The sequence below is a fragment of the Zingiber officinale genome, chromosome 9A (assembly GCF_018446385.1).
Source record: "Zingiber officinale cultivar Zhangliang chromosome 9A, Zo_v1.1, whole genome shotgun sequence".
In the NCBI taxonomy this organism is placed as follows: domain Eukaryota; kingdom Viridiplantae; phylum Streptophyta; class Magnoliopsida; order Zingiberales; family Zingiberaceae; genus Zingiber; species Zingiber officinale.
The window spans coordinates 128,703,911-128,728,563 of NC_056002.1; the positions used below are offsets into that span (position 1 = coordinate 128,703,911).

At 35.4% G+C, this 24,653-nt stretch overlaps 1 protein-coding gene across 1 annotated transcript; it reads right to left on the bottom strand.

Moving 5' to 3' along the window:
* Positions 1-71: 71 nt before the first annotated feature.
* LOC122021031 lies at positions 72-22,672 on the bottom strand. The gene is made up of 8 exons (XM_042579095.1): positions 22,248-22,672; positions 21,765-21,857; positions 19,681-19,759; positions 19,480-19,558; positions 2,383-2,422; positions 2,156-2,290; positions 1,175-1,312; positions 72-503 (listed from the first exon to the last, which is right to left on the bottom strand). Exons 1-8 carry the CDS (start codon positions 22,586-22,588, stop codon positions 209-211), a joined length of 1,200 nt encoding a protein of 399 aa, XP_042435029.1. The 5' UTR covers positions 22,589-22,672; the 3' UTR covers positions 72-208.
* Between the last annotated feature and the right edge of the window lie 1,981 nt (positions 22,673-24,653).

The window sequence follows — 24,653 nt, forward strand, 5'->3', positions numbered from 1 at the left end:
TACATAATTTTCATGAACACCAATTTCAAATGATGTTATATTATTAAAACATTTTATCTAAATATTCTCCATATTTAATTGTATCAAATAAGATCCAGAAGTTCTTCCTGGCATGTGGTACTCAAAAGTCTCTCAACTCAAGCTTCTCAACATCTTCATATCAAATTGATAAACTGATTAATTCGCGCTTTCACCAACACCGTCACATTTAGGATCTTGGTGATCTTTCATGGCTCCCTGGAAATGCTTCACAGGATTCCAGTATGGCCTGTAACCCCAGCCTGTAAGTTGGGTAAAGAAGATTGACACTGAGTTCCTTCTTTAGTCGAGCATTTGACACACGCTTCTCGCCCCCTACATGAACCTTATGAGCTTCAGTTTCTTGTGTGTCAATGCTACCGGAGTCATTGAGCAGTCCTGGCCATCTTTTCTCAATTAGACTGCGTGCAAAAGCAAATACTTCTTGTCGAGGGGTTGGATCATCATCCACAACATTGTACATTCTGTAGAAGCAAAGCGAGATGTAATAAGCAAATCAAGCAGATGCAGTAAGCATTGCGGATCGCATCCAAAGTTTTCAAGATTCATGAATAACAAAAGATACAAAAACTTGATTCCACTATAAAACCAACACACGAAGCGAAGTTAGTGTGGTACAAAGACGCATCTAGGTTCATTGTAGTTTATCGAAGCATTCACACAAATTCATACATGTAATTTAGTTCTTTACTCACTGCGAAATTCAGTCGCAAAATAAGAAATTGCACACCACCCTATGAAAACTCATCTTCAAAATGAAGACAAAAACAACATAAAAATATTTTCATTTGAGGAGATTACCTGCTTAGCATCTTACTAGAGGAAGCAAGAGCCTAATCCACAGGATAAACTGCTTAGCATCTTACTAGAGGAAAATAAAATAAAAAGTCGAGCTCATGGATTCGGGAGAGGGGAAATATTCTTAAAGATGTATATACTCACTGATCATGGTGAAATTTACCAAATCATTAAAAGCAGTTCGAAATTTTAAGAATTGAGAACTAGTGGCATCAAATAAAAAGCAAATGTCACTCTAGTAACATGGAAACGGCAAACTATATATATATATATATATAATTGATCCAACACAGTGAGCAAAGAAATAAAGAAAGAGTTGAAGTTCAATCATCAATACCTTGATGAAGATATACCAAAACTGGCTTTTAACGCTTGATATACATCAGCTACATGGATGCGCGATGTGAAAACCTTAGATGCCCTCTTAATCTGACTTTCTGACAAAGAATTTCCTTTCAGGATGGTATCCAAAGCACTGAAATAATCATGATCAGAAACATATCATGGAGCTACAGTTCAGACAAAAGAATAAACAAATAGAAAAAGGAGGTTGTCTTTGATCCTAGCACTCTGAGTAGATAGAATGGTGATTCAAGGGGCAATTGACTTGATAACAAAATCTAAACTAGCTTAAGTAAAATGATAAGAGGAAAGCAGGTAGTCCATTACTCACAAGAAAAGGATTGAACTATGATAAAGAATTTTACTAAAAGGTTGGAAAAACTTCCACACTGAAGAATTAACAAATGCTACACAAGCTGCAACGAAATCAGAACTCAGAAACATTTATATTTGGCACGTGAAAATTTTCAGTTTTCCTATTTCCAGTTTTCTGTTTTACCGCAAAATAAATTGAAAATAAAAAATAAAAAAATATATTTATGATCAACATTTTGGCATCATTGCATAATAAAAGTTATTGCTTACGGAACATGTTTAATATTTACTAAAAACAAAAAAAAATGAAGAATGTTAGAACAATAAAAAAATCATAAAATCAAATCATAAACAATGAATGCTTCTGTAATAAAATAAAGTTAATCCTAAAACAATTTTGAAGTTTAATATTAAAACATAAACAATGAAAATGTTTTTGTAGCCAAAGGAGGGACAATAAATTTGATCCTAAAAAATTTTTGGAGTTTAATATCAAAATGTAAACAATGAAATAATTTCACAGCCAAATTTTGGAGTTTAATTACTGAACATGGACTCTCTAATTTATGCTACAACACAGTTAGTCCTAAACAATTTTGGAGTTCAATTATGGAACATGAACTCTCTAATGGGAAATAGTTGCCTTAAATGAGAAAAATACCATCTTCCAGGACCATATATCCCTCCTAGTCGGAATACATTAACAGACACACCAAGCTCATGGCCTAGATCTTGCCATCCTGTCTCTGCTGCAAGCCTTAACTTTGCAGACTCTGTTTTAGGATTTGGAGGATAACTGAATAAGGAACATGGCCATTCTTAAGCATGGCATATGAACCAGATTTACCAAAAGACAAAAAAAAATCAAAATAGGTGGGTAATTCATACTCTTCATCAACCAAAAGCCCACCACAATCACCATAAACACCTGCAAAAACATATTAGTAAGGTACACATCTATCTGATTATATGATACAGAAGGATGATTTGTTCCAAAGAACTTCACAAATGGACATAATTTAACACTAGTGGATTTGCAATAAGGCAATGAAGTTATTCATGGTAACATTTAGGTTTTAACCGTACGAACATTGTGTTCTCAATGGCAGAAACATCATTGGTGAGAAAGGAGGATAAAGGAAACATAACTAGGAATTTGCAATCCCTCCGTTTCTTTGGAGGGAAACAGATAGGGAGAGAATTTTGTTAAAATCAAATGAAAATACATAGGAGTGGCTCCTTCGGGTTGTGTTTCAAAAAGAATAATAACAAGAAAAACTAGAAAGAGAACTTGCCATCTGTGATCCAAAAAAGGAAATGACAACCAAAGTTATCCATATGTCCCTTCAAGAAAACATGGAATCATTGAATCCTTTCTTTTCTAATACTTACCATCTCATTTGATGATTCTTTCTTGTCCATTTTCTATTCCTAGAATATACAGAAGGAACATGTTATATTGCATATCAACATGAAATAATCATTATACAGGTATCTATTGACACGTGATAGAACCAAAATCTAAAATTACTAATATGAGACTAAACCCCCGAGGTTACGGTGCGATGGTAAGAGGTGGGACAGGCTCCCTAGGCAACAAGGTTCTTAAGCATGGCATATGAACCAGAAATTACTAGTGTCATTGGCCGTCCACCAGGAACCATCTGTGCTTCCCGATTTATCCAAGTGGCTGGTGGGAAACTTCCGTAGAGTCGGGCTAGTCACCTCTAGGATTAGTTGGATCATAAGAGTTGGATACCTAGATTACCAAAAAATAATAATAATATGAGACTGAGCCCCATAGATCAACATCCCTATTAATTTGATACCGCTTAGCACTCCTCAAAAACATAGATACCATATATGTCCAACTTTTTGCATAAACTAGAAAACTCTGACAAAAAAATATAGAAATAAAAAATATTATATACTCACGTAGGCAAAATATAACATCAGGCAATTTGCTATCCGCTATGCGAGCATTGAACTAATTAGGCTGGCGGGATCAAGATTTTGCATGGACTAGCCAAGTTGTGTAGGATGAGCTAATCCAGAGATCATGCAAGTAAGTTGAGTTAAACAAATTATTTATGTAAGAGTATGTTTTTTAGAGTGAATATTATTTCTTGTGTATTCCTTATAATCTTCCTATCAACCAAATATAAGAATAACTATTCCAATTCATGAACCAAATTAAGGAAAACTAACTCCTTGCCTATTTTATTAGTAACAACTATGCTATTCTATTTCCATTCTATTCCACTCCATAAACCAAACAGACATAAAGAGATTGCTAATTAAACAAAAAACTTATTTTAGTTATGGCTCATCTACAACAATATATCAAAGCTTTCATCAACCATCACAACTTTATCGATTATGATAGTTTCAAAGATCCATTCATCAACTTAATCATAATTGATATGATAATCACCTAACACCAAATTCTAGACATAAATATATTATCAACCTTTAGATCATGACCCCTAGCTATAACACCAAATCACATACCCACCAAAACTCCCATTCACTAAAACATTCACATATTTTCCTCTAACTAAGATCATCGACTTAGGCTATTCGTGCTTCCAAAGCTCCCTTTGGTGCCCCAATATTGCTTCAAATAAAAAGAAGGGTCTCTACACATGTGCATTACCGTACACTTAACAAGATCACCATCAAGAACAAGTACCCCATTCCTTTCTTCCAGATTCAAGCCCATTCCTTTCTTCTAGATTCAAACTCATTCCTTTTTCCTTGAAATCATTCTATATATCTTTAGAACCTTCTCATCACTTGGTGAACTGTCACATCACAGCCACTTGACAAGCTTCTTTTTTTTACACCACTCACCCACTCACCTGCGCAACACTTAGACAACTTATTTGCACAAAGTTGCTAAGTAAATCTAACTTGCTAAAGACACACAAAAGAACCTAAGAGAGATTAAGAGGCTAAGAGATTAATAAGTAAAGATTGGTCTACTATTCATAAGGATTATAAGTGAAAGGAATCAAGATATTTATAGGGATCCTCCTCCTCAATAGATGGTTGGGATCAATTTAATCCAACAATGTAAATTACATATTTAGAAAACTCCTACAAGATATGTAGATTATTTTATGAAGAGAAGATTCTAGAGAAATGTGTACAAAAATCTCAAGGAGACCATAGACCAAGACCATGGATTAAGAGAGTACACAAAGAGTAGATCACGACCTCTCTTAGGCTTAAAATTTGGTTGTTGTGACAAAGTGGAGACTAATGATGTTATTTTTTATGGATGATGAATAAAATAGTATATAGAACACGATGGGGAAAATTAATTAAACATGAGTAATTTAGAATGACCAACTAAATAAACCAAAGCAATATTTAAAAAGAGAAAATATATTTATATCAACATGAAGTAAGCCTTCATTGATGTTGATGTTTAAGTTACCCCGATGTTTATACTTGACCAATGGATGAAAGATGCTTGATCATTCAATTCTACATTCTCTGTGTCGTTGATAGTTTTTTTTTTCTTTTTCCCCTTTTTCTTCTTCTGTGGATAACCCCTCTCTTTATTATATATTCCTTTTTCTAACAATTCTCTCAATTTTTTTCTACTTTTCACATTGTTTTTTCCCAATCTTTGTTTTTTTTTACTTTTTTTTTAATTATTGTTGACGTCTATGGTTTTTTTAGGGATTAGAACATAACATATGAATGAACTAAATTGCAAAATGTAAATTAGATTATTAATTGGGCCCAAAAGTGTGGTCTAGCTAATGGGTGGTGTCAGGGTAGCTTCAATGGCGTTAGGAGATCATAACGAGCAACAAAGAAGTGAGGTGCGTTGAAGTGATTGTGCAACAATTCTACAAATTCTGCAAAAGGTGAAATCCGTCACCTTGATGGGCCCCCACGGCTGCCCTACACCATTGAGAGGGATAAATCAGAAAACCGAAGCTAGCTATCACATGGGAGGGTAATTCCTCGGTCTTTGTCGAGATTTGACCCTTACTCAATTCTGCAAACTTGTCATGGGATACCCAACTTGGCTATGCCCTGGGGGCAAAGTGATTGTGCAACAAGTAGATAGAGAAGGTGCAGAATAACATTGATGATGGTCTTGGTTAGCTGGCGGTGCACAAAGAAACTTCATCAACGTCAATGATGGCTAGGCAATGGCCATTGAGGCTATGGGAGCAGCAAGTGACAATGGTAAAGATTCTCACATTGGCGTAGTTGATGCTTGTGGTGGTGATGTAGTAGGAATAATGATGCGGCAATGAAGAAGATTGTGAAGCTGCCTTTCTCACTTTTTTTCTTTTTTTTTTTCTTAATTTTCTTTACTTATGTTGTAGTAGTAGATACTTCTTTTTTTTTTACTTCTGCTGTAGAAGCAATTTTGTTTTACTTTGTTGTAGCAGTATCTTTTTTTGTCTTTTACAATAGTGAGGTTAGTGGTGCACGAAGATGATGCGGGGAGCAAGAGTCTACTTAGAACCCACTTGAAGAACAACCATGGAAATAGTCGGTGATGAAGGTGACGTTGAAGCTTGAGGGTGATAGAGAACAAAACAGACACTAGTACCGAAAACTAACCACCAGGTTTTGATTCATACTAATTAACACCACCAGAATTGAATTGTCAAACCACTAGAAACATAGAAGAAGTTGATGAAGCAAAGAAGATAATATCCTCACCTAAAGAATATAATTAAAATACAACACTCTAGGACACTTGTAGATCCAATGTTAAAACAATTAAAGATATAAATAATCTAATTTAGAAAAATACACTAAATTCATTTGGGATTAAAATTATTCTCTATTTATTACCAAATAGAAAATATTAATTAACTCAAAATTAACAAATGACAAAGCTCAAACTTAAAATTTATTATAGACAAGCTAATCTCATATATTTTTCAATTTCTTTCCTTCAGTGTTCTAAATAACGATTGAGGTGGCCGCCTAGGTAGGAAGCAGACATCAACCGCACCGCTTTTGCCTGAGGCACTTTAGGCGGTAACCCACCTCTTTCTGTCATCGTTGAACCTAGAACCGCCACCTCCACCGTCGTTTCGCCACCATGAGGCGCTCGGATATGTCTGGGCCTGGTGACAAGTCTGGACATGTCATACGAGCCCGGAAGCGTCACTCGAGCCTAGGGGTGTCAAAAATGAACCCGACCCGACGACCCAACCCGAATCGACCCGAAAAAAATCAGGTTCGGGTTGGACATTTTCGGGTTCGGGTCGGGTTCGGGTTGGAGGGTATTCGGGTTGAAGATTTTCGGGTTGGGTCGGGTCGGGTTCGGGTTGATCCGGGTTGACCCGGGTTGACCCAAATATAGGGTTTAGTGGGGTTTTTTTAGGGTTAAATCAAATTTTATTTTGAAAATTAAGATGTTTTATGTATATTAATATCAAGTTAGTATGATAATGATGAAATATTGAGATAAAAGTGAAGAATTATAGGGAAAATAGCTCCAAAAAGTCATTTTGAATCGAATTTTCGGGTTACACGGGTTGGGTTCGGGTTGGGCGGGTTGGGCGGGTTCGGGTTTAGGAGTTTCGGGTTGAATTCGGGTTCGGGTCGGGTTCGGGTTGGGTTATAAAAAAAAAAAAAAAAATTTAACCCGACCCAACCCGACCCGACCCACCCGAATTGACACCCTTACTCGAGCCCGACGATGGGTCCGAACTCATCGCCTAGGTCGTGCAACACGTTCGGATGCATCGCTCGAACCCTACGACGCATCCAAACGCGTCGCCTGAGCCGTGACGCTCCCAAACACATCACCCTAGCCCTGCGACAAGCTTGGATGTGTCTCGCTCAAGCCAGAGATGCATTCAAACATGTCACCCGAGCTCAGCGACGAGTCCGAATGCGTCCCATGGTCCTTAAACGTCCAAACTAGTCTTGCAGTCCCAATGACGCGTCAGACTCATCGCCTAGAGGAAACAAGGTACGTGGGCTAGTTGTAAATTAGGATTTAATTAAATTATTTAAGGTTAATGATTTTAATCAACTCCTAACTGTGATGGAAATAATTTAAATAGACTTAATTAAAATCTAATAAATTATTCCATTAATTTAATATATATATATATATATAATTTTTATTTTTAAATATTTAGATTAAATTTTAAATTTTTAAATAATATATTTTATTAAAAGTAAATATTTTATAGAAATAATGATTATTTATAATATTATGTATAAAAAATAGTAAAAAAAAATCAACCGCCCAAGCGGCCAAGACGGTAGGCTATCACTTACCGTCGTGCTACCACTTACCGTCATTTACAACAGTGCTTTCCTTTTATCACATGTCAATCTCAAATAAAACTTCAATGTTTTTCTTCAAAATTGTTTCCTTTTATATTATTTGTTTCCTTTTGGTATTATCATATCCGTACCGAAGTTTCAGTTTATGGCCAAATCATTCGATACCATATCGTACCATGCCGATATAGTTTTATTTTTTTAATATAAAATATATTAATTAAAAATATTTTTACTAATATTTAATTACTATAAATGCTTACTACTATATCGTATTTGAGATGTTGGATGTTTAATTCAAGTTTTGATATTATCTTATGAAATATTTGATGTTTATTGAAACTTTTACAACAACTTTGATGCTTATTGAAACTTTTACAACAACTGTTTATTGAACGTATAAATTTAAAATTTATATTTTTATTAATATTGCACATAATCAAATAGTTTTAATTACAATTTTATTGTAGAGGTATTAAATCCAAAAAGTTTACATATACAATGATAATGAAGATTGCTTCAGTTTCAAGTTTAATTGCAAAGACATAAAGTATAAGACCATGCATTTATAATGCTCATCTTCGGTTTAGACATCTTTAGATATATTTTGATGAATTTAAGGATTGATTATGTTACATTTATTTGAAAACTTTAAATTATTTATGGATTAATATACTTTTTTATTTTGAGAATAAGTAAGTGTTGTATAAATTTTCTATTGAATAGTAAAATGATAAATGGATGATGATTGATATATTGAGTATATATATATATTATAATTCTTGAATGATGACTTTAATTCTTGATCTCTATTGACATGATAAAAGCTAGAACATGTATAATTTTTTAAATACCAAATTTTATCTTTTTAAAAAATTATATCTTAAATAATCTTATAAAAAGAACAAATAATTAAATTAATATTTTAACAATTAGAATTGAGTAAAAGTTAATATAGGATTAATTGGAGTCAAGTAGACATAGGATCAAATAGGTTTAGATTTAATTTTATTTAATTATTTTAATCTAGTTAAGATTAAACTAAATTTATATATAGAATAATTTAATTTAATTGTAGTAGTATTCAAAAATAAATATTATATTTAATTTTTTTTAGCTTTAGGTATTTTTTTCTATCCTTAAAAATGTTTTTTTTTTCCTCTTAATTTTTATATTTATCATTATGGAGAGATGAAGAAAAAGAAATTAATAAAGAAAAATAATCTAATCTTTGAATTTAAAAATAGAAAAGGAAAAAAATTTAAAGAAATTTTTTTTAAAAGTAATAATTAGTAAATATAAGTGATGTGCGTAGATTATATATGTTATTTTATATCATTTAACGCACATCTTTTTATATTCATTTGGTTATGATCTATGCTTTTGCACCATTTTCTATCATATTTCAACATAATTACTACTTTGTGTTCAGAAATCTGCTCGATTGCTTGTTTTAACTTTCAGGAGCAGTTTGAGCGGAAAAGAACGCTAAAGACGCAAATGAAGATCAAATGAAGCAAGGATTGGAGTCCCATATCATTTCAAAACCAAACTAGGCCTGGCCATGCCTTGAGGCACGACCAAAAGAAGATTCAGATGATGGTCGTGCGCAAAGGCACAACCAAGGAAGCAAAGAAGACATGGTTGTGTCAAACGGTCAGAGAGAAGCAATAGCACAAGAAGAGGGAGAAGTCGTGTCTCAGAGCACGATCAAAAGCTTTCCATGCCATTTTCCAGAGTCAAATTGGACTTAGCCGTGCCTTGGGGCACGGTCGTGAACTTCAAAGTGTAGTTATGAAGAGCTGGTCGTGCCAATTGGCATGGCCAAGAAGAGGCAAAGCAAAGTTGCTCTGCTTTGGTCGTGTCAAACCACACGACACTGGCTCTGTCCGTGCCTTATGGCACGACCAAGAAGCCAACAATAGAGAAGGGGCTATGCCATTTGGCACGGCCAAACACTTGTGATCTAGATTAATTGGCTTTACCCATGCCAAATGGCACGGCCAGATGTTGGAGTCATGTCCAGGTCGTGCCTAGGGGCACGGTCACCCCGTGCCACACCTCTATAAGAGGGGCACTTCATCTCCTCCAAAAGGAGAGAAAGTTTGGTGGAAAGAAAGAGACCATCTAGGTCAAATCCTTGCATCAGGAGGCGTCGTCTGGGCGATCCGAGGTCGTTCTGCTACTCCATCATCGTCGGCACGCCAAGATCTGCATCCAAAAACTTCACTTAACATCAAAGGATAAGATTTCCTCTTCCTTCTCTTGAATTTCTGTTATTATGAGTCTTTGGATTGCATTTCTAGCTATTATGGAGTAGATTTAATCTGTTCTAGGACGTAAGATGTAATTGTAATGTGTGGATAATGTAGACTCTATAGAATTGCCAATGACCTAGTTTGATGACGCTTGGATCCATTTGTTCTGTTTGATGAAATACTTGCATAGAGGCATTCCCTTATGATCATGAATTTATCTATCTAGATTGCATTTATGTATGCATAGATCTTAATTCTGAATTAGATACATTGTTATGTGTCTATATCGGAACTGTGCCTGAACCTGAATTTTTGTTGATCAGGTGCATAAATCGTCGTTTCTTTTGAGTGTGCGTTCCGATATAGCTCGACATGACCTTAGGATAATTGTTTGGAGTTGAGTATCTAAGATAACTATCCTTCTATATAGAAGGCAACCTCCTAAGGGAGGACGATTCTATGTATGGATAAATCTATCACTTGACCTAATGGGCTTCCCCTAATCATATGCTACACAAGTGACCTACGTAATCTAGAGACGTATGCCCGGATGAGACCTTGTGACAGGACGTACTCTACTGAAAATCCGGACTCTCTAAGTTACTTCTTCACTTGATGGCATACTTAGTTACTGGCAAAGGAAGTACTCCGATACACCGTCGCAGGGTGGAATTCGATAGATGTTTAGACTATCTTGCAAACATACAAGCAGAGGACTAGGAACGGGCCAATTCATAGCACAATATCCATCATTACAATGAAACCTTCGACCTAGAACATCTTCTAAACTAAGGACTTCCTCAATTTACTTTCTTTACTTTCACATTTTAGTTCAAAAATCTCAAAACAAACATCAATCGATTTTGTCTACCTAAATTCAAAGTGTAGAACCAACTAGCATTTAAACTTCAATCCTCGTGGGATCAACTTTATAAATTTTATTACTTGACGACAACCGTGTGCTTGCAATCACGACATCAACAATAAATAAGAAAGATAGGGGGAAAAATGCGAGACCCCGTGAAGGTTGTGCCATGGCCTTGCACATGGCCAAACGAAGCCTACGCGTGACCTTTGTAGCAAGGCCTCGGGGAGACCACACAAGGCAATGACAGTCTTCCCGCAGCCTCGCCCAGCCTTAAGGTTGCCATAAGAGGTTTGCTCTTTACCGGTGGTGTCGATGTCGATCAACGGACGGAATCGTAAATTTCGTCTGTGCCAACCGACACGACTTAAAATTTTAAACTATGTCATGTCTTCGCAGCCTTCTTGTCAACCATCTAGAATCCTCAAATGTTAGCTTCCTCTCTCAACTGCTTTTGTGGTTCCATCATAATGTTCAAGTTCACCTACCCAAGTATGTTTCTATTCTCTCTTTCCTCTCTCATCATGCATTATTTATATCAGGCTCCTTGTGATCGTGACTAACAAGTTTGATACAACCTCTCTAACTCTATCTCAACCAACACAAGTTGAGACAAAATCTTGGATCCTATCCATAAGATTTAGCCAACATGGAGGATAAATCTATACCTCGCCTCGTGTGGCAGTGCTCCCGGAGGCCCTACAAACTCGTCGTGCGAGCCCAACGATGCTTCTCGACGCATCGCGCAAGCTCAGAGACGCTTCGCGCGACCCTGGCAAAGCTTCCAAACCCGTCGTGCGAGCTCGATGACGCTTCCAGACACGTCACGCGATCCACCTCCGGACGCATCACGCGAGCCCGACTATGCTTCCGAACGCATCTCACAAGCCTAACAATGTTTCTGGACAAGTCGTTGATGTGAACTCACAAGTATACGGGTATCGCCAAGTAATAAAAATATTGATCCCACGGGAACTAGATATAAGCACTAGAATTTAAGCACAACGAACTAGCTAAACTATTGAAAGGTTGAAGATCGCAATCACAAATGTAAAGGGAAGTAAGAAAAAGAGAGAACGAGAAAGAGTGTTAAGGAACTTGGTTTGAAAAATGTTCTAGGAGTTCCGTTTCATTGTGATGCTAATCAATGTATCATGGATCACCTATCGCCCATCCTCTATTCCTATGCACTTGTAGGAAGTTAGATTCATTATCGGCTCTTCCCCGCGGAGGTCCAGCCGGAATGCTATCTTAATCCATATCCTATGCTACTAAATGAAAGTGATTCTTATGAAATCCAGTAACGGGATACCACTGTCACTATGGCCCCTCAGTCATACATCACAAAAACACACTAACACTCAATAACATAGGGATAGAAATAACAATTATGTCCAATTCCCTACTTCCTTGTGGAGAATTGCTTCTCCTTTCAAGGCAATGCCCCCTTGTCACTAGGGGCCCTCGGTCATACGATTTAGGGCATTCTCCCTACGGGATTAGCAATTCTATACAAACATTCAATCAAACATGAAAATTAAGCTCAAACACACTACACACATAAGATCAAATAAATACAAGGCATAGTAATGCCATATAGATAGAAAATTGACAAATCCATGAGTTTTACATCAATTCACATCACAATTACTCCCTTAATCCTAAAACAAGATATCTACTCCATAACTAGGATTGAATCACAAGATATCAAGATCTAAGCCAAAAACACCATAACTCAAGAAGAGAAGGGAAGAAGGCTTATCTTATGCAAAGAGTGGTCTTCGGATCCAATCCAAGCTTTCGAAGTGATGGAGACGCTGAATTCAATTTCGGATCGTCCAAGAAAGTGGCGAAGAAGCCCAGATCTCGTCCAAGTTGGATCTCCCAAAGGGGCGAACCTTCCTCCCACAAAAGGGGAAGAAACTCCCTTTATATAGAGCTTGGCATGCGCGAGGCATGGCCCGTGCCACGGCCGTGTGAATCCACACGGCAAGAAGCTGCCTTTCCTTTGGTCTGGTGGTACTTCCACACGGTCGCAGCCTGCTTCATCTCTGGAAATTCCACACAGCCATGTGGATTCCACACAGCCGCAACCTGCTTCTTCTCTGGTTCATTGACACGGCCGTATAGATTCCACACGGTCGGGGCTTGTTTGCTTTGCTTTGTGGCACAACCGTGTGGGTTCACACGATCAGAGCCTTCTCCTCCTCTGGGCATGTGGCACGGCCGTGTGGATTCCACATGGTCGGGCCATTTTTCTTTGTTTGTTCTCTGAGTCGTCTACCAATGTCGTTTTTGCTCCAAAAGTGCATCCTATCAACAAGAAAACACTCAAATAGTCATCTCCGACAAAGAAAAGTAATTATGCTGAAAATATGATAAGAGGTGTAAAAGTGCATAGATCAAGCACACATAAAGTACGTGAATATGCGTCAAAACATGTATAAAAGTGTATATAATCTACGCACATCAATCGTGCAGCCCGACAACGCCTTCGGATGTGTCGCGTAAGCTCCACGATGCCTCCGGATGCATCGTGCAAGGGGTCGAAGGTTTTTAAGGTAGGATTAATTAAATAACTTAGATTAATAATTTTAATCAACTCCTAATTATACTTGAGATAATTTAAATAGGCTTAATTAAAATTTAGTAAAATTATCCTATTATATATATTTTTTTTTATTTATTTAAATTAAATTTTTTATTTTTAATTAATATATGTTATAGTTAAAAAAAACTGAAACCATATCGACAAGGCATAATATGGTACCGATCATTTCGGTCCAGGACTGAAACCTCGACATAGGTCGAGATTTTAAACCATATAATATAGTAAATGTTGGATCGTGTTGGTGAGGCTAGGGGAAATTGCTCAAGTCTACAATCACGGTTAGTATGTAGAGAAAATACCAAAAAAAAGAGTAAAGCAATACAAACAATGCTAAGATGATCCTTCATGTGCTTCAAACCTCAGTTCGAACTCCACAACGTCTAACTCAATAGTGAGCCACTTCTCGCAATCAACTATCTTTTGCCTTTTCAGAATCCTTTCGAAGGTAGAAACCTTTTACACTCTTCTTACAAGATATGAGAACTAAGTACAAGAAGAAGACAATGAATGAGAATGATGGAGCACTAGAACATTAGGATAAAGAATAATACAATATCGAGTACTTTCAATAGTCTTCACGTTGCTCCCCTCACTACAAGAAAACAAGGTTTGAGAGATAGATTTTTAAAACAGAATTAAAATCAGTTTCAAATTTTAGTAAATCATAAATGGATTTGCTATGGAATTACTAATTTGTTTCACTTAAATAAAATGCAATATAAAAAAAATATTTGAGACCGAATTTAAAATGAATTAGAAATGAATTTATAAAATAAATTTTTATAAACAAAAATAAATATAGATTCGAAACAAAATCTTATACGAAATTATATTTATCAAAAAAATTTGTTTAAAAAAATTTTAAACAGAAAAAATTCTAAGAAATTTATTAGATAATTATAAATTTATTTTGTTTTAATAAACTAAACTTTATTCGAATGTTCATCTTCTGTTTTGTGAATCTCGCCTAAATTGCTAATCTTCTTCTTCTCTTCCTCCGACTGCGACTACCACACACCGCACATGACGTTCGCCAGCTTGATCTTGTCGCACGGCCACTGCTGTGTTGTCTGCGTGTGTGACCAAATCACACGGCAACCGCCGCCTTGGTCGTGCGAGGGACCAAATTGCGCATACAGGAAATAGACTTTGGTTTTGAGATGAGGAAAATAGACTTTTGTCTTTCCTATGGAAGTTTATATATACTTGAACTTGTTTATGTCAGCATATGGGAAATCCAATTACATCGCTCATTTCCTCAGCATTCCTAAGAAAGACATTGTAGTATCAATATAACTAATCTAAAATGTTTTTCGATAAGAACTGTACATGCGCTCACACACAATCACCTTTAAATACTTGATTTAAACTGAGAACTCTTTGATTCTTTTAGTTGAGTTCCAGTACTTGTTTGATACCTTTCAAGTAAATTCAACATGAGAACTCACTCCTTTATTTCAATGCAAAGGAGCTTCATGAATCTGTCTTGATAGTTTCAAGTAACTTCAACCTAAGTATTAAGAATGGCATACTATTTTCTCTTTGAATGCTTATTATAACCCCATAACATCAACTACATATTGAAGAAAAAGAGGAAAAATACCACAGCTATAGAAAGTAGTCTCATTCACTTGGACTGTCCTTGTTGATGAGTTATAAAATTATGATTTACATCTTGGCAATGTCAGATTTATATAATACATAGGTCAAATCACTCAAGTCCATTTGGTTGACAGCTGATGCTTTCTGTCTGCCAACCATTAATTGACATGCATTAGTTACTTTCATGTTATACTGTCACGAATCCTGATATTAATAAATAATATCTGAACTATTAGCAGCAAGTGGCTACAGAGCTAATAAAATTGTGTTGGTTGAAAATAGCATTTGTTCTGTTTTATATTGACATATGTTATGTATGATTGTAGAAAGAACATTTGAGACGAGAAGTGGATGAATTCGAGGTTTTTGAACGAATGCAGTTGGGTCAATTTGTTCTGGGGGCACTGTGCACGTTGGGTTAAAGAGAAGATCTTCAATGTTCTTCATGTCTTTTGTTATCACTTGAATTTTATTGGTACTTTCCTCTATGTTACTAACATCCAGGGCATTCCTTGAGCAGCCGAATAACGGCACTGGTTCATGATTAGTTGGAAGGAGGCTGCTTTGCTGCTAAAAAAACAAGTTTTTAAGGTAATTATTATGTGATTCATTCTTCAAACATAATTTGTTTAAATCTGTCCTTGTTAGCAGGTCTATAATTTTACTCTTATTGCTACACTCACAACCACTTGCTAGCTCTTGCAACCTATTATTTTACCTACTTTTGATTCCAGAAAATTAATTACTTCTATTTTCTTTCTGCTTTTAAGTGTGGTTATTCAATGTTCAAATTTCAACTCAAAAGCCTCTTATGTATTTGATGCTTTTGCTTCTAGGGTTTTCAGGTTTTACTTGAAATGCAAGACAGCTTCTTTGAACTGGTGTTGTTGATAAGATTGGGTAGTGCCTTGAGGTGATTAATGAGGTGTTTGATAGCATTTAGAACCATATTTTAATCGTTTGTTTGGTACTATTTGCTTGTTATATGTTATAGTTGACTAATTGTGCATTAGTCAACTAACTCTCGATCAGAAACATTTTGTGGCATCCTATTCGAGCTTGAGCTTGAGTCGATTGCTTAGTCAACTAAACTCTCAACTCAAACCATTTCTAAAGTCGAGTCTCTTCCTTAGTCTAGTCCCACCTATAATCCATTATACAAATGCACTTCCTCACAAAAGTTATTTGAGGTTCCACTTAGAACATTATGTGCCAAGAAGCCTTACTTTCGAATCTTCAATGTCAAGAGGCCTTACCTCTAAGCATCTGCTCCTTCTTGACCGGCCAAGACTTCAATTTGCTAAGTATATGATCCTCTACTTCCTTGATTTCAAGTTATCAAATATCCAGTCCTCAATCTACATTAGTCCTCTCTTGAAGTCCTTAGCACAACTGCACTTGTCTTGGCATTTCCTAGATTACTCGAGCAGAACTTGAAGAACTTTGTGAACACATAGAGACAGTGGATTGGAGTGATTGATTATTTGATCCTCGAGGCTCTGCCTTCCTTTTATAGCCTCTACTTTAGTTGTTGATGTGCCATGTTCGGTCGATCGGAAAGCCTTTTCGGTTGACCAAAAATTGCTAGCGTGACAGATTGGTCTCATCCATGAGATGGTCTTAGCTCATCTTATTGCTAACGTGGCATCCTTCCCGTCACCCGATCTACTATCCAGTCGGCGGAAACCCAAGCAGCTCAGATCACTACTTTAGATCACATACCACGTGGCATCCGATCGCACGTACTAAGGTCGCTCGATATCGCTATCAGTCACTCAATCCCGATATCTGGTCATCCAATGTGAGTCGGGCAATAACCTGCCAACAGATAATGATAATCACTATGTATAGGTCGACCAAACCTGCTGGTTTAATCGATCGAAAGATCTAATCAAGTAGGGTATGAAATGTCGTTCCGTGCCGCCCGGCACGGACGATTTTTACCGTTCCGCCGGGCGGCCGAAACTGGCACAAGAGGCGTCCCCGTCTCGGCGGCGCCGGAGGAGACGCGGGACGGCTCTGGCGGTGTCCCACGACGCCTTCTGCAGCGCCGAAAGCGTCCGACAGGGTCGCCGAACACTTCCGGCGCCGTCAGACGCCCCTCGCGGGATTGCCCGCGATCTTCGCAGGCAATCTCGCGTACACAGTATTTTTTTCTTTTTTAATAATTATTTATTTTATTTAATTAATTTAAACAATTCCTAAGGAGGATGTGTGATATTTCGAAAAGACTTTTATAAACCCTAATTAAATTATCCTAATAAATATATAAAAATATATATTTAAAATTAAAATAAATTAAATAAATTTTATTAATTAATATTCTGAAAAAAAAATATTTTAAATTTCATTTAAAATTTTTTAAAATATATAATAATTCTTATTTATATTCTAATATATTTTTTATTATTTTAAATTTCATTTAAATTTTTTTTAAAATTCTAAAAAAAATTCTAATAAATTATATTTATATTCTGATATTTTTTTTATTTTTTAAAATTTTTTACTTGATATTTTTTACTATTTAAAATATATATTATTTAATTAATAATTTATTAAATGAATAAATAGTTAATTTATATAATTATTATTAATATAAAGTAATATCTTGTATTAATTTATATACTTATTATTATTATTATTATTATTATTATTATTATTATTATTATTATAGATACTTCCATTGTAATTTGAATTATTGATATATCAATTCTATTTAAATAAAAAATAATAATTATTTTTTCTAACAATATTAAATTATTCAATAATTGAGAACTTATAATAAATCAATATACAACTTATTTTTATATACACAATAAACATATTTATCTTATAATTACTATAGATAAATAAAAAATACCGAAACTATATCGGCACGGCACGATACGATACCGAAACCGTATTGTTCCGGTCTGAGATCGAAACCTCGGCACGGGTCGAAATTTTAAACCTTGCAATCAACTGAAACTCTTGTTTTGGTCACTTGAAAAGTCCTGACTCAGTCACCACGCCTGAGTCCGCTAGGACTTTCCTTTGCCAAGTATCCAATCCCTTTGACTTGCTTAGACTTATCCCTTGCAAGGCATCTGGTCAATCTTAACATGTCTGGACTTTCCTCTTACCTAACATCTGATTTTCTAGGGCTTCTCATTTGCGAGACATCCGATCATCCTTATCTGCCTAAACTTTTCCCTTACAAGGCATCCAGTCAACCTTAACCTGCCTAGACTTTCTCCATGCTAGACATTCGATTAACCTTGTCCTACTTGGACTTTCCACTCATGCCTAGGTCAACCTAACCTAAGGGCTTCTCACTAATTATCAAACATCAGGTCACCCTTAACCTATTTGGATCAACCCTGGTTAATCTTGACCCGACATAGATATATTATCAAACATTGAAACCGGATTGCACCAACAACATGGACTTTCATTTGCACATAAATATAAATGTCAAGCAAGCACCTACACAGTCGACACACTGTAAGTCATCACAGTATAATCCAAACTTAAAACCTCAAAGGTCAAAACCACATACTTAAGGACATGATTACACGATTTGCAAAAATGATATTGAAATTGAAACTATTGCTCATAATCATATTGAGAATGATAACATATGGAATTAGAATATGTTAGACTAGAGTTTGTAGGATTCTTTGATGAGTCTTCATATCACCAAAATTTAACAAGACCTAAATCCGGATACTCTCTTTTCTAATGTGTACATTCATGAAGCTTCTACAAAAAGCAAAAGTACTCAGATATCCATTATTCCAAAATTAAAATTTTATTTCAGCATCACAATAGAAGGGGAGCTTTGGCGTAACGGTGAAATTTCTATCATATGACCTGGTGATCACGGATTCAAGAAACGGAAGCAAACTCTTGCAATGGAGGGTAAGATTGCGTACAGTAGACTCTTCTCCGGGACCCCCATTGGCATGAGCTTTGAACACTAGGCTACCCTTTTTTTTATTTCAGCGTCATAATATGCTATAGATCTCTTACCCATGATTTCTCCAAACAAAACAAACTTGCATAATTATTTTTGAAGAGAGAACTTGCATAAATTTAACATGGAAGCTCTTCTCAAAACCCTTCTTATCTTGATGGTATTCTGAAATTTAGTGTCAAATAATAGCTTATAGTTGAGACATATTTGGCAGACACTTGCTAAACCAATTATGTAATAAAATACAAATGTCTAGTGTACTTATATAATTTCCTTTACACAATAGACTCAAACTATTGAGTACCAACAATTAGAAGTCACCTAAGAGTTCAGTTAGTACTATTGTGATAAAGAAAAATATAAGAAGACCATATCACAAAAGTCAATTTCAGTCTGTGACTAACATACATACTTGTTGACGATAGGTATCCTAGCCACTCCAAATTTCCATCTTCTAATATGGCTTGCAAATCTCTATGTATATAGAGAAGCTGCATGTACATGAAGTTATATACATATATGCCCAGCTGAAGCCAACAGACATGTAGGTAAAAAAACAAAAAAGATAGCACTAGATTTGAAAGAAGAAAGAACAACACAGAGATGGACTTACAGGGTCACCAATGCCTACAAGAGGAGGAATGGAAACAAGAAGATGTGTTGCACATTGCAAGGTATGTAGGTTTGTCAGCCTATATATTTAATGTGAAAAAAAAGGAAGTGAGCAAAACCAAAAAGAATAACATGGAAACCAGAAAATATTGTTAAAGAGGTTACATTCAGCATGCTACATCATAAACTGTAATCCATGAAAATAAGACTTAGTCAGCTCTATGAAAAGAGATTTCAAGAAAATAAGCTAAGTTTGATCTTGGTTAACCAAAACGGTTAGTTCATCAATATATGGGAGACTATACTCAAGCTAACAAAACATCCTCCTTGCTATGCAAAGACGACTGCATGTATTAACCAACCTTCAACTGAGAATAGATAGGGATAATAATTGTAACTGGGGTGGACAACGATTGAATCAAAGAAATAGAGTAGGGATAGGCTGCAAAACCAGTCTTTTCAAATTAGTAGAAGGAAATGATCCCACACCAGGCAATACCCAATCTTAGCACGTCTTGTTGATTCAAACATGTTAACTGCTGCTAGAGTATGTCAAATTTTTTCTATTACAATAAGTACAATCGCAGATGATTTAAGGTGATAGAGAAGTTAAACTCCCAATTCACATAAAAGTTTGAAAAGTTTATTTTCCCAAGCTGTGTAGGGTAGAAAATCAGTTTGGAAGTCACTCTGATTACTTTTCCGGACATGTCGCTGATAGACACCTATTTCAAATAGATGGATGATAAGTAAGTTTGCATGTTTGGCAAGATTTTGATGTTTTCAAAAGAACGACTTCTTTCAGAGAAGATATGTGGGTTGAATTGTGAAAGCGTTTAAAGGGGAAGCAAAGAATCCACAGCAACAAGGAACACAAAAAAACTTCCCATTATTGTGAGCACTTGCGCCAATAATCTTAGTTATTAAAAAAAAAAAGTAAACATTTTGGACATGGTTTACAAGAACAAGGTTTTATAGGATATATTAATAAAAATACTTATAAGGGTGGACAAAACACCCAACTTACCCCACTCACCCACTCAGCTCAGAAAACCGAACCCTACTGACTTGAAAAGTCTCTTTTTTTTCTGAGTTTTGGGTTTTAGTTATTCTGAAAATCAGGATTGGGTAATGTTTTTGTATTTTGATATTACAAAATAGAAACCAAGATGGCCCAGTTTACCATGTATTTTATATACATATGTATATATTAGCTAGTCTATACATAAGTACCAAACTCTAAAAAACCAAGAAAAACTCTAAAAACTAGTCAACAAAAAGAACAAATGCTAAATTAAAAAATATATATAACTTTTTTTCAAAATGTTATGACAGTCACAGGTTCAGGTTTCTTTGATAATCCAATCCTTTTGGGCTAGACCAGGTTGGGTTAGGGGATGGCCTAACCAAATTTTAGCCCCTTTTTTAAGAGAATCTCATAAACGCTTCAATGAATCCATCAACAGGAAATGCTTGACTGCAAGAAAATTCTTGTAAAACAAAGTCACAAAAACAAGGAAGATTCAGCAGATTTTGCTTCTGAAGGCAGTGACCATGCAAGTAAAATATGTGCATCTTTCAACCTGACATAACTGATGCATCATAATGGTTAAAGTTCCACTTGACCTCTTTCAGTCTGCCTTATCATTATCTTTGTTCTTGAGAGTCACTCAACAACTTGAAACTCCACAATGATTAATTTTTCCATAACATGTGCACAGTAGGTTCCCACCTACTCAATGATCTAGCTAGTGTCAAAGATCTATCATCTAACTACTAAAAATGGCCACTGTCAAATATTCTAGAGTTTTAACTGTGGGACTGTCAAAATCTAAATGGTCTGTGGATAAATACTCCAGGATATAAGGAGATTTAAGAAAAATACAAATCCATTTAAAGCTCCTTGCTGAAAAAAAAATGAATAAATCCTTTGAACTACCCAGGGAATTCGGAGGAGTTGTCTAGTTCCCTCTAACAAATCACTTTTATGATTCAAATACATGTATTTCAAATGGTTTAACAATATATGGAGCCGGCAACCATGTTGAATGTGCTGGAACTGTTAGGAGTTGAGTAATAACATACTTGTCCTTATTTGCATCGAAAATGAAGGCATCCAATCCCATCTTCTCAAGCTCCCTCTTCTTTGGGGCACACGTAGATGTGCAAGAGACATGCCTAAAATCACAAGTTAAACTTGAGCTCAAATTTTATTCATAAGAAGAAAGAAGTGTCTACCTTTAATTTTCCAAAACTCCAAACGAAATAGCACAACACAAAGAAGCCAAACATAAGATTAATATTTTTGTAATTCATGAGAACACATTTTTCACATACAAAATAGTTCTTTTAAAATTAGGAAGAAAAAACGATTCTAAACAAGCTGACGTGATTTTTCTCCAGTAAAATATTTTAAAAAGCTATTGAGACATGGAAACGAGTCATGGTAAGGAAAAAACGTATTCCTTTTAAAAATGCTGTCAAGCAGACTTTTTGGGCACAGAAGTATTAAGAGACAAAGGAGAATATAGCATAGAGATAAAAAGTACAGAAATGATTGGACTATACCATCCTTGTCTTAGGAGGCGATCAGACACGTATCGACCTACAAATCCTGTCCCAAACACAAACAATCGTTTGCTCCCGCCTTCGGCTATGCTTCTGGGTCCAGAACTCGTCTCTGCTACTGCAATTGGAGCAGGAGAGTGGCGGCGTGACCATCTCTCGGGAGAAGGAACGGCTCCCGGCGTCGGGCGCAGATGTGCCCGGCAGTCTGGAAGGATCGCCGAGTCCATCTTTAGGTGCTGGAAAAGGAGAAACGTGGCAGGGAGAAGGGAAGAGGAGATCGGTTGCTGACTGTTAGAAAATCGAATGGAAATGGAGGGAGATATCCGCAGCAGAGGCGGCATGGCATGCAGCTCTGGGAGATATTCGTCCGGAGGGAAGCATTCGCTTAGGACTGGGGTTTTGGGGCAAGAGTTTAGCTATTGGGATTTAGAGGGAGTCAGTTTAGATTTTGACTTTGTATTGGATTATTTTAAGAGACTTGAATTGGTTAAAATATACAAGGTTGAGAAAATAGATGGATCCTCCTTGTCTTGGCCATATGTACTAATAATTAATAATTATTCATGATTTATAAAGTCTAAGGATAGATTGGCGGTGGTGCTAGAGGTGAACGAATCACCTTTTGTATGGTCGCTAACCTCTCTTGAATCGCCTTGTTTCTTATCGTTGGCTAATACCGAAGATGGGAACATGACTAAAGGCTTTGGAAGGCGTCTAGACGCTAGCTTGACGTGGATATGGATAGAGGCGAAGTTTGATAGCGTTGCTTAGTTGATGTCATTCCCACTACACGTCATCCATTAAGTATCACTAGAATAAAAAGACGAATACGCTCGTCCCAGGGCCAATACGGAGGAGGTAAATCACGGGCAGCTACTAGCCTTTGGAATAGTGAGTAGCACATAAGATTCGAACCCCAGACCTCATGGTGGTAACACCTCATGTGCTAGTTACAAGATCGTCTTGAGGGGACTACATCTGTTATATCATGTATGCATATGATGTGTGTTATAATTATTAATGTAATTATAATTTATCTTCCATTGTGTATATTTAGAAAATATATTTTAACATGCAGGGTCGAATCCATAGGGGGCGAGGCATCGACGATTGCCTCTTTTGTCGGTAGTGAAACCCTAGTATTATAAGTTCCACCAATAAAGATAGAAGATATCGCCCATTTCACGTAAAAATCACCCCTTCGTATTTAAATTTTAGATCCGCCACTATTAACACGTATCCATGTAAGACTCCGTAACAATGGTATCACTTTGACTCTGTATTAGTTTATTTTAATAGACTTAAATTGCTTAAAATGGTTGAGAAATAGATGCTTTTATAGAATCTCTATATGCTAATCAGTTATCTCATTTCAGTATAGTAAAAGGAGTGATCTCATTTCACTGTCGTAAAAGAATGTTTCAGGTTATATGAAAAGTAAATCATAGAATTAATTTATAGTTCATCGTTAAGTGATTAAAGAATGGGTGAAAATTTTTTTCTGAGACATATGCTTATCAAAAATTGACCCTTTACTTCATTTTGACATACAAATATCGAATAAAATGAAATGATGATTTCACTTTGGACCTACATAATTCAAAATACAAGTTTAAGCCAACTAATGTGTTTTGGGTAGATTCCAAGAACCCCTCCAATTAGAATTAACTGTAATCACACATTCATAAACCAAACACACAATTTTATGGTATGCATGTTAGAATAGACAATTCACATTACGAAGTTTATATGAATGTTTTGTGTGAAAAATTATGTTTTTATGTGTATGTGCTTAGGACACTTTGCATCTCTAATGCCAGATATTTAATAGGTTTGTAAAATTACAAAAAGCTCAACAAAAAAGCTTTAATTATTATGGAGGTGAGATTCTTGATTTTTAATTCAAGAGCCATTGTGAAAAACCAAGCCTGTTTTTTACTTAGATGGAGCCATTAATAACAAAATATTATTACATATTTGACCTTTTAAAATAATTTTAAAATAAATTATTTTACCTATGAATTATAGCAATAAAGTTAATTTTATAAAGCATTTAACTATAATGTTTTATTTCTAGTGAGTAATAATTCCTTTCTTTTATATAAATATAAATTTTCAATAAAATTATTAACAAATTATTATTTTAAAAATATATTTAAAAAAATATAAATGATTATAATTAAATTAAAATTCATAAGTTAATTAAATATTAAATGAAAATTATAAATTAAATTAAATTAAAAATCATAAATCAATTAATATAATAATTAAAAAAAGCATAATTAATTAAAATATTAAATGAAATTTATATAGAGACATTAAATAAATAAATAAAAATATATGATTTGTAATGTAGGCTTAAAAAAAATTATATGGAGATTTTTTAATTGTAGAAAGAATAGTAGA

Excerpts from the sequence above, each read along its gene's own strand:
- LOC122021031 (XM_042579095.1), bottom strand. The coding sequence starts at position 22,588 with ATGCCGCCTCTGCTGCGGATATCTCCCTCCATTTCCATTCGATTTTCT. Across the intron at positions 1,313-2,155 it reads ATATATGGTCCTGGAAGATG|TGCTTTGGATACCATCCTGA; the intron begins GTATTTTTCTCA and ends TGATTATTTCAG. Across the intron at positions 504-1,174 it reads TTTGGTATATCTTCATCAAG|AATGTACAATGTTGTGGATG; the intron begins GTATTGATGATT and ends TTGCTTCTACAG.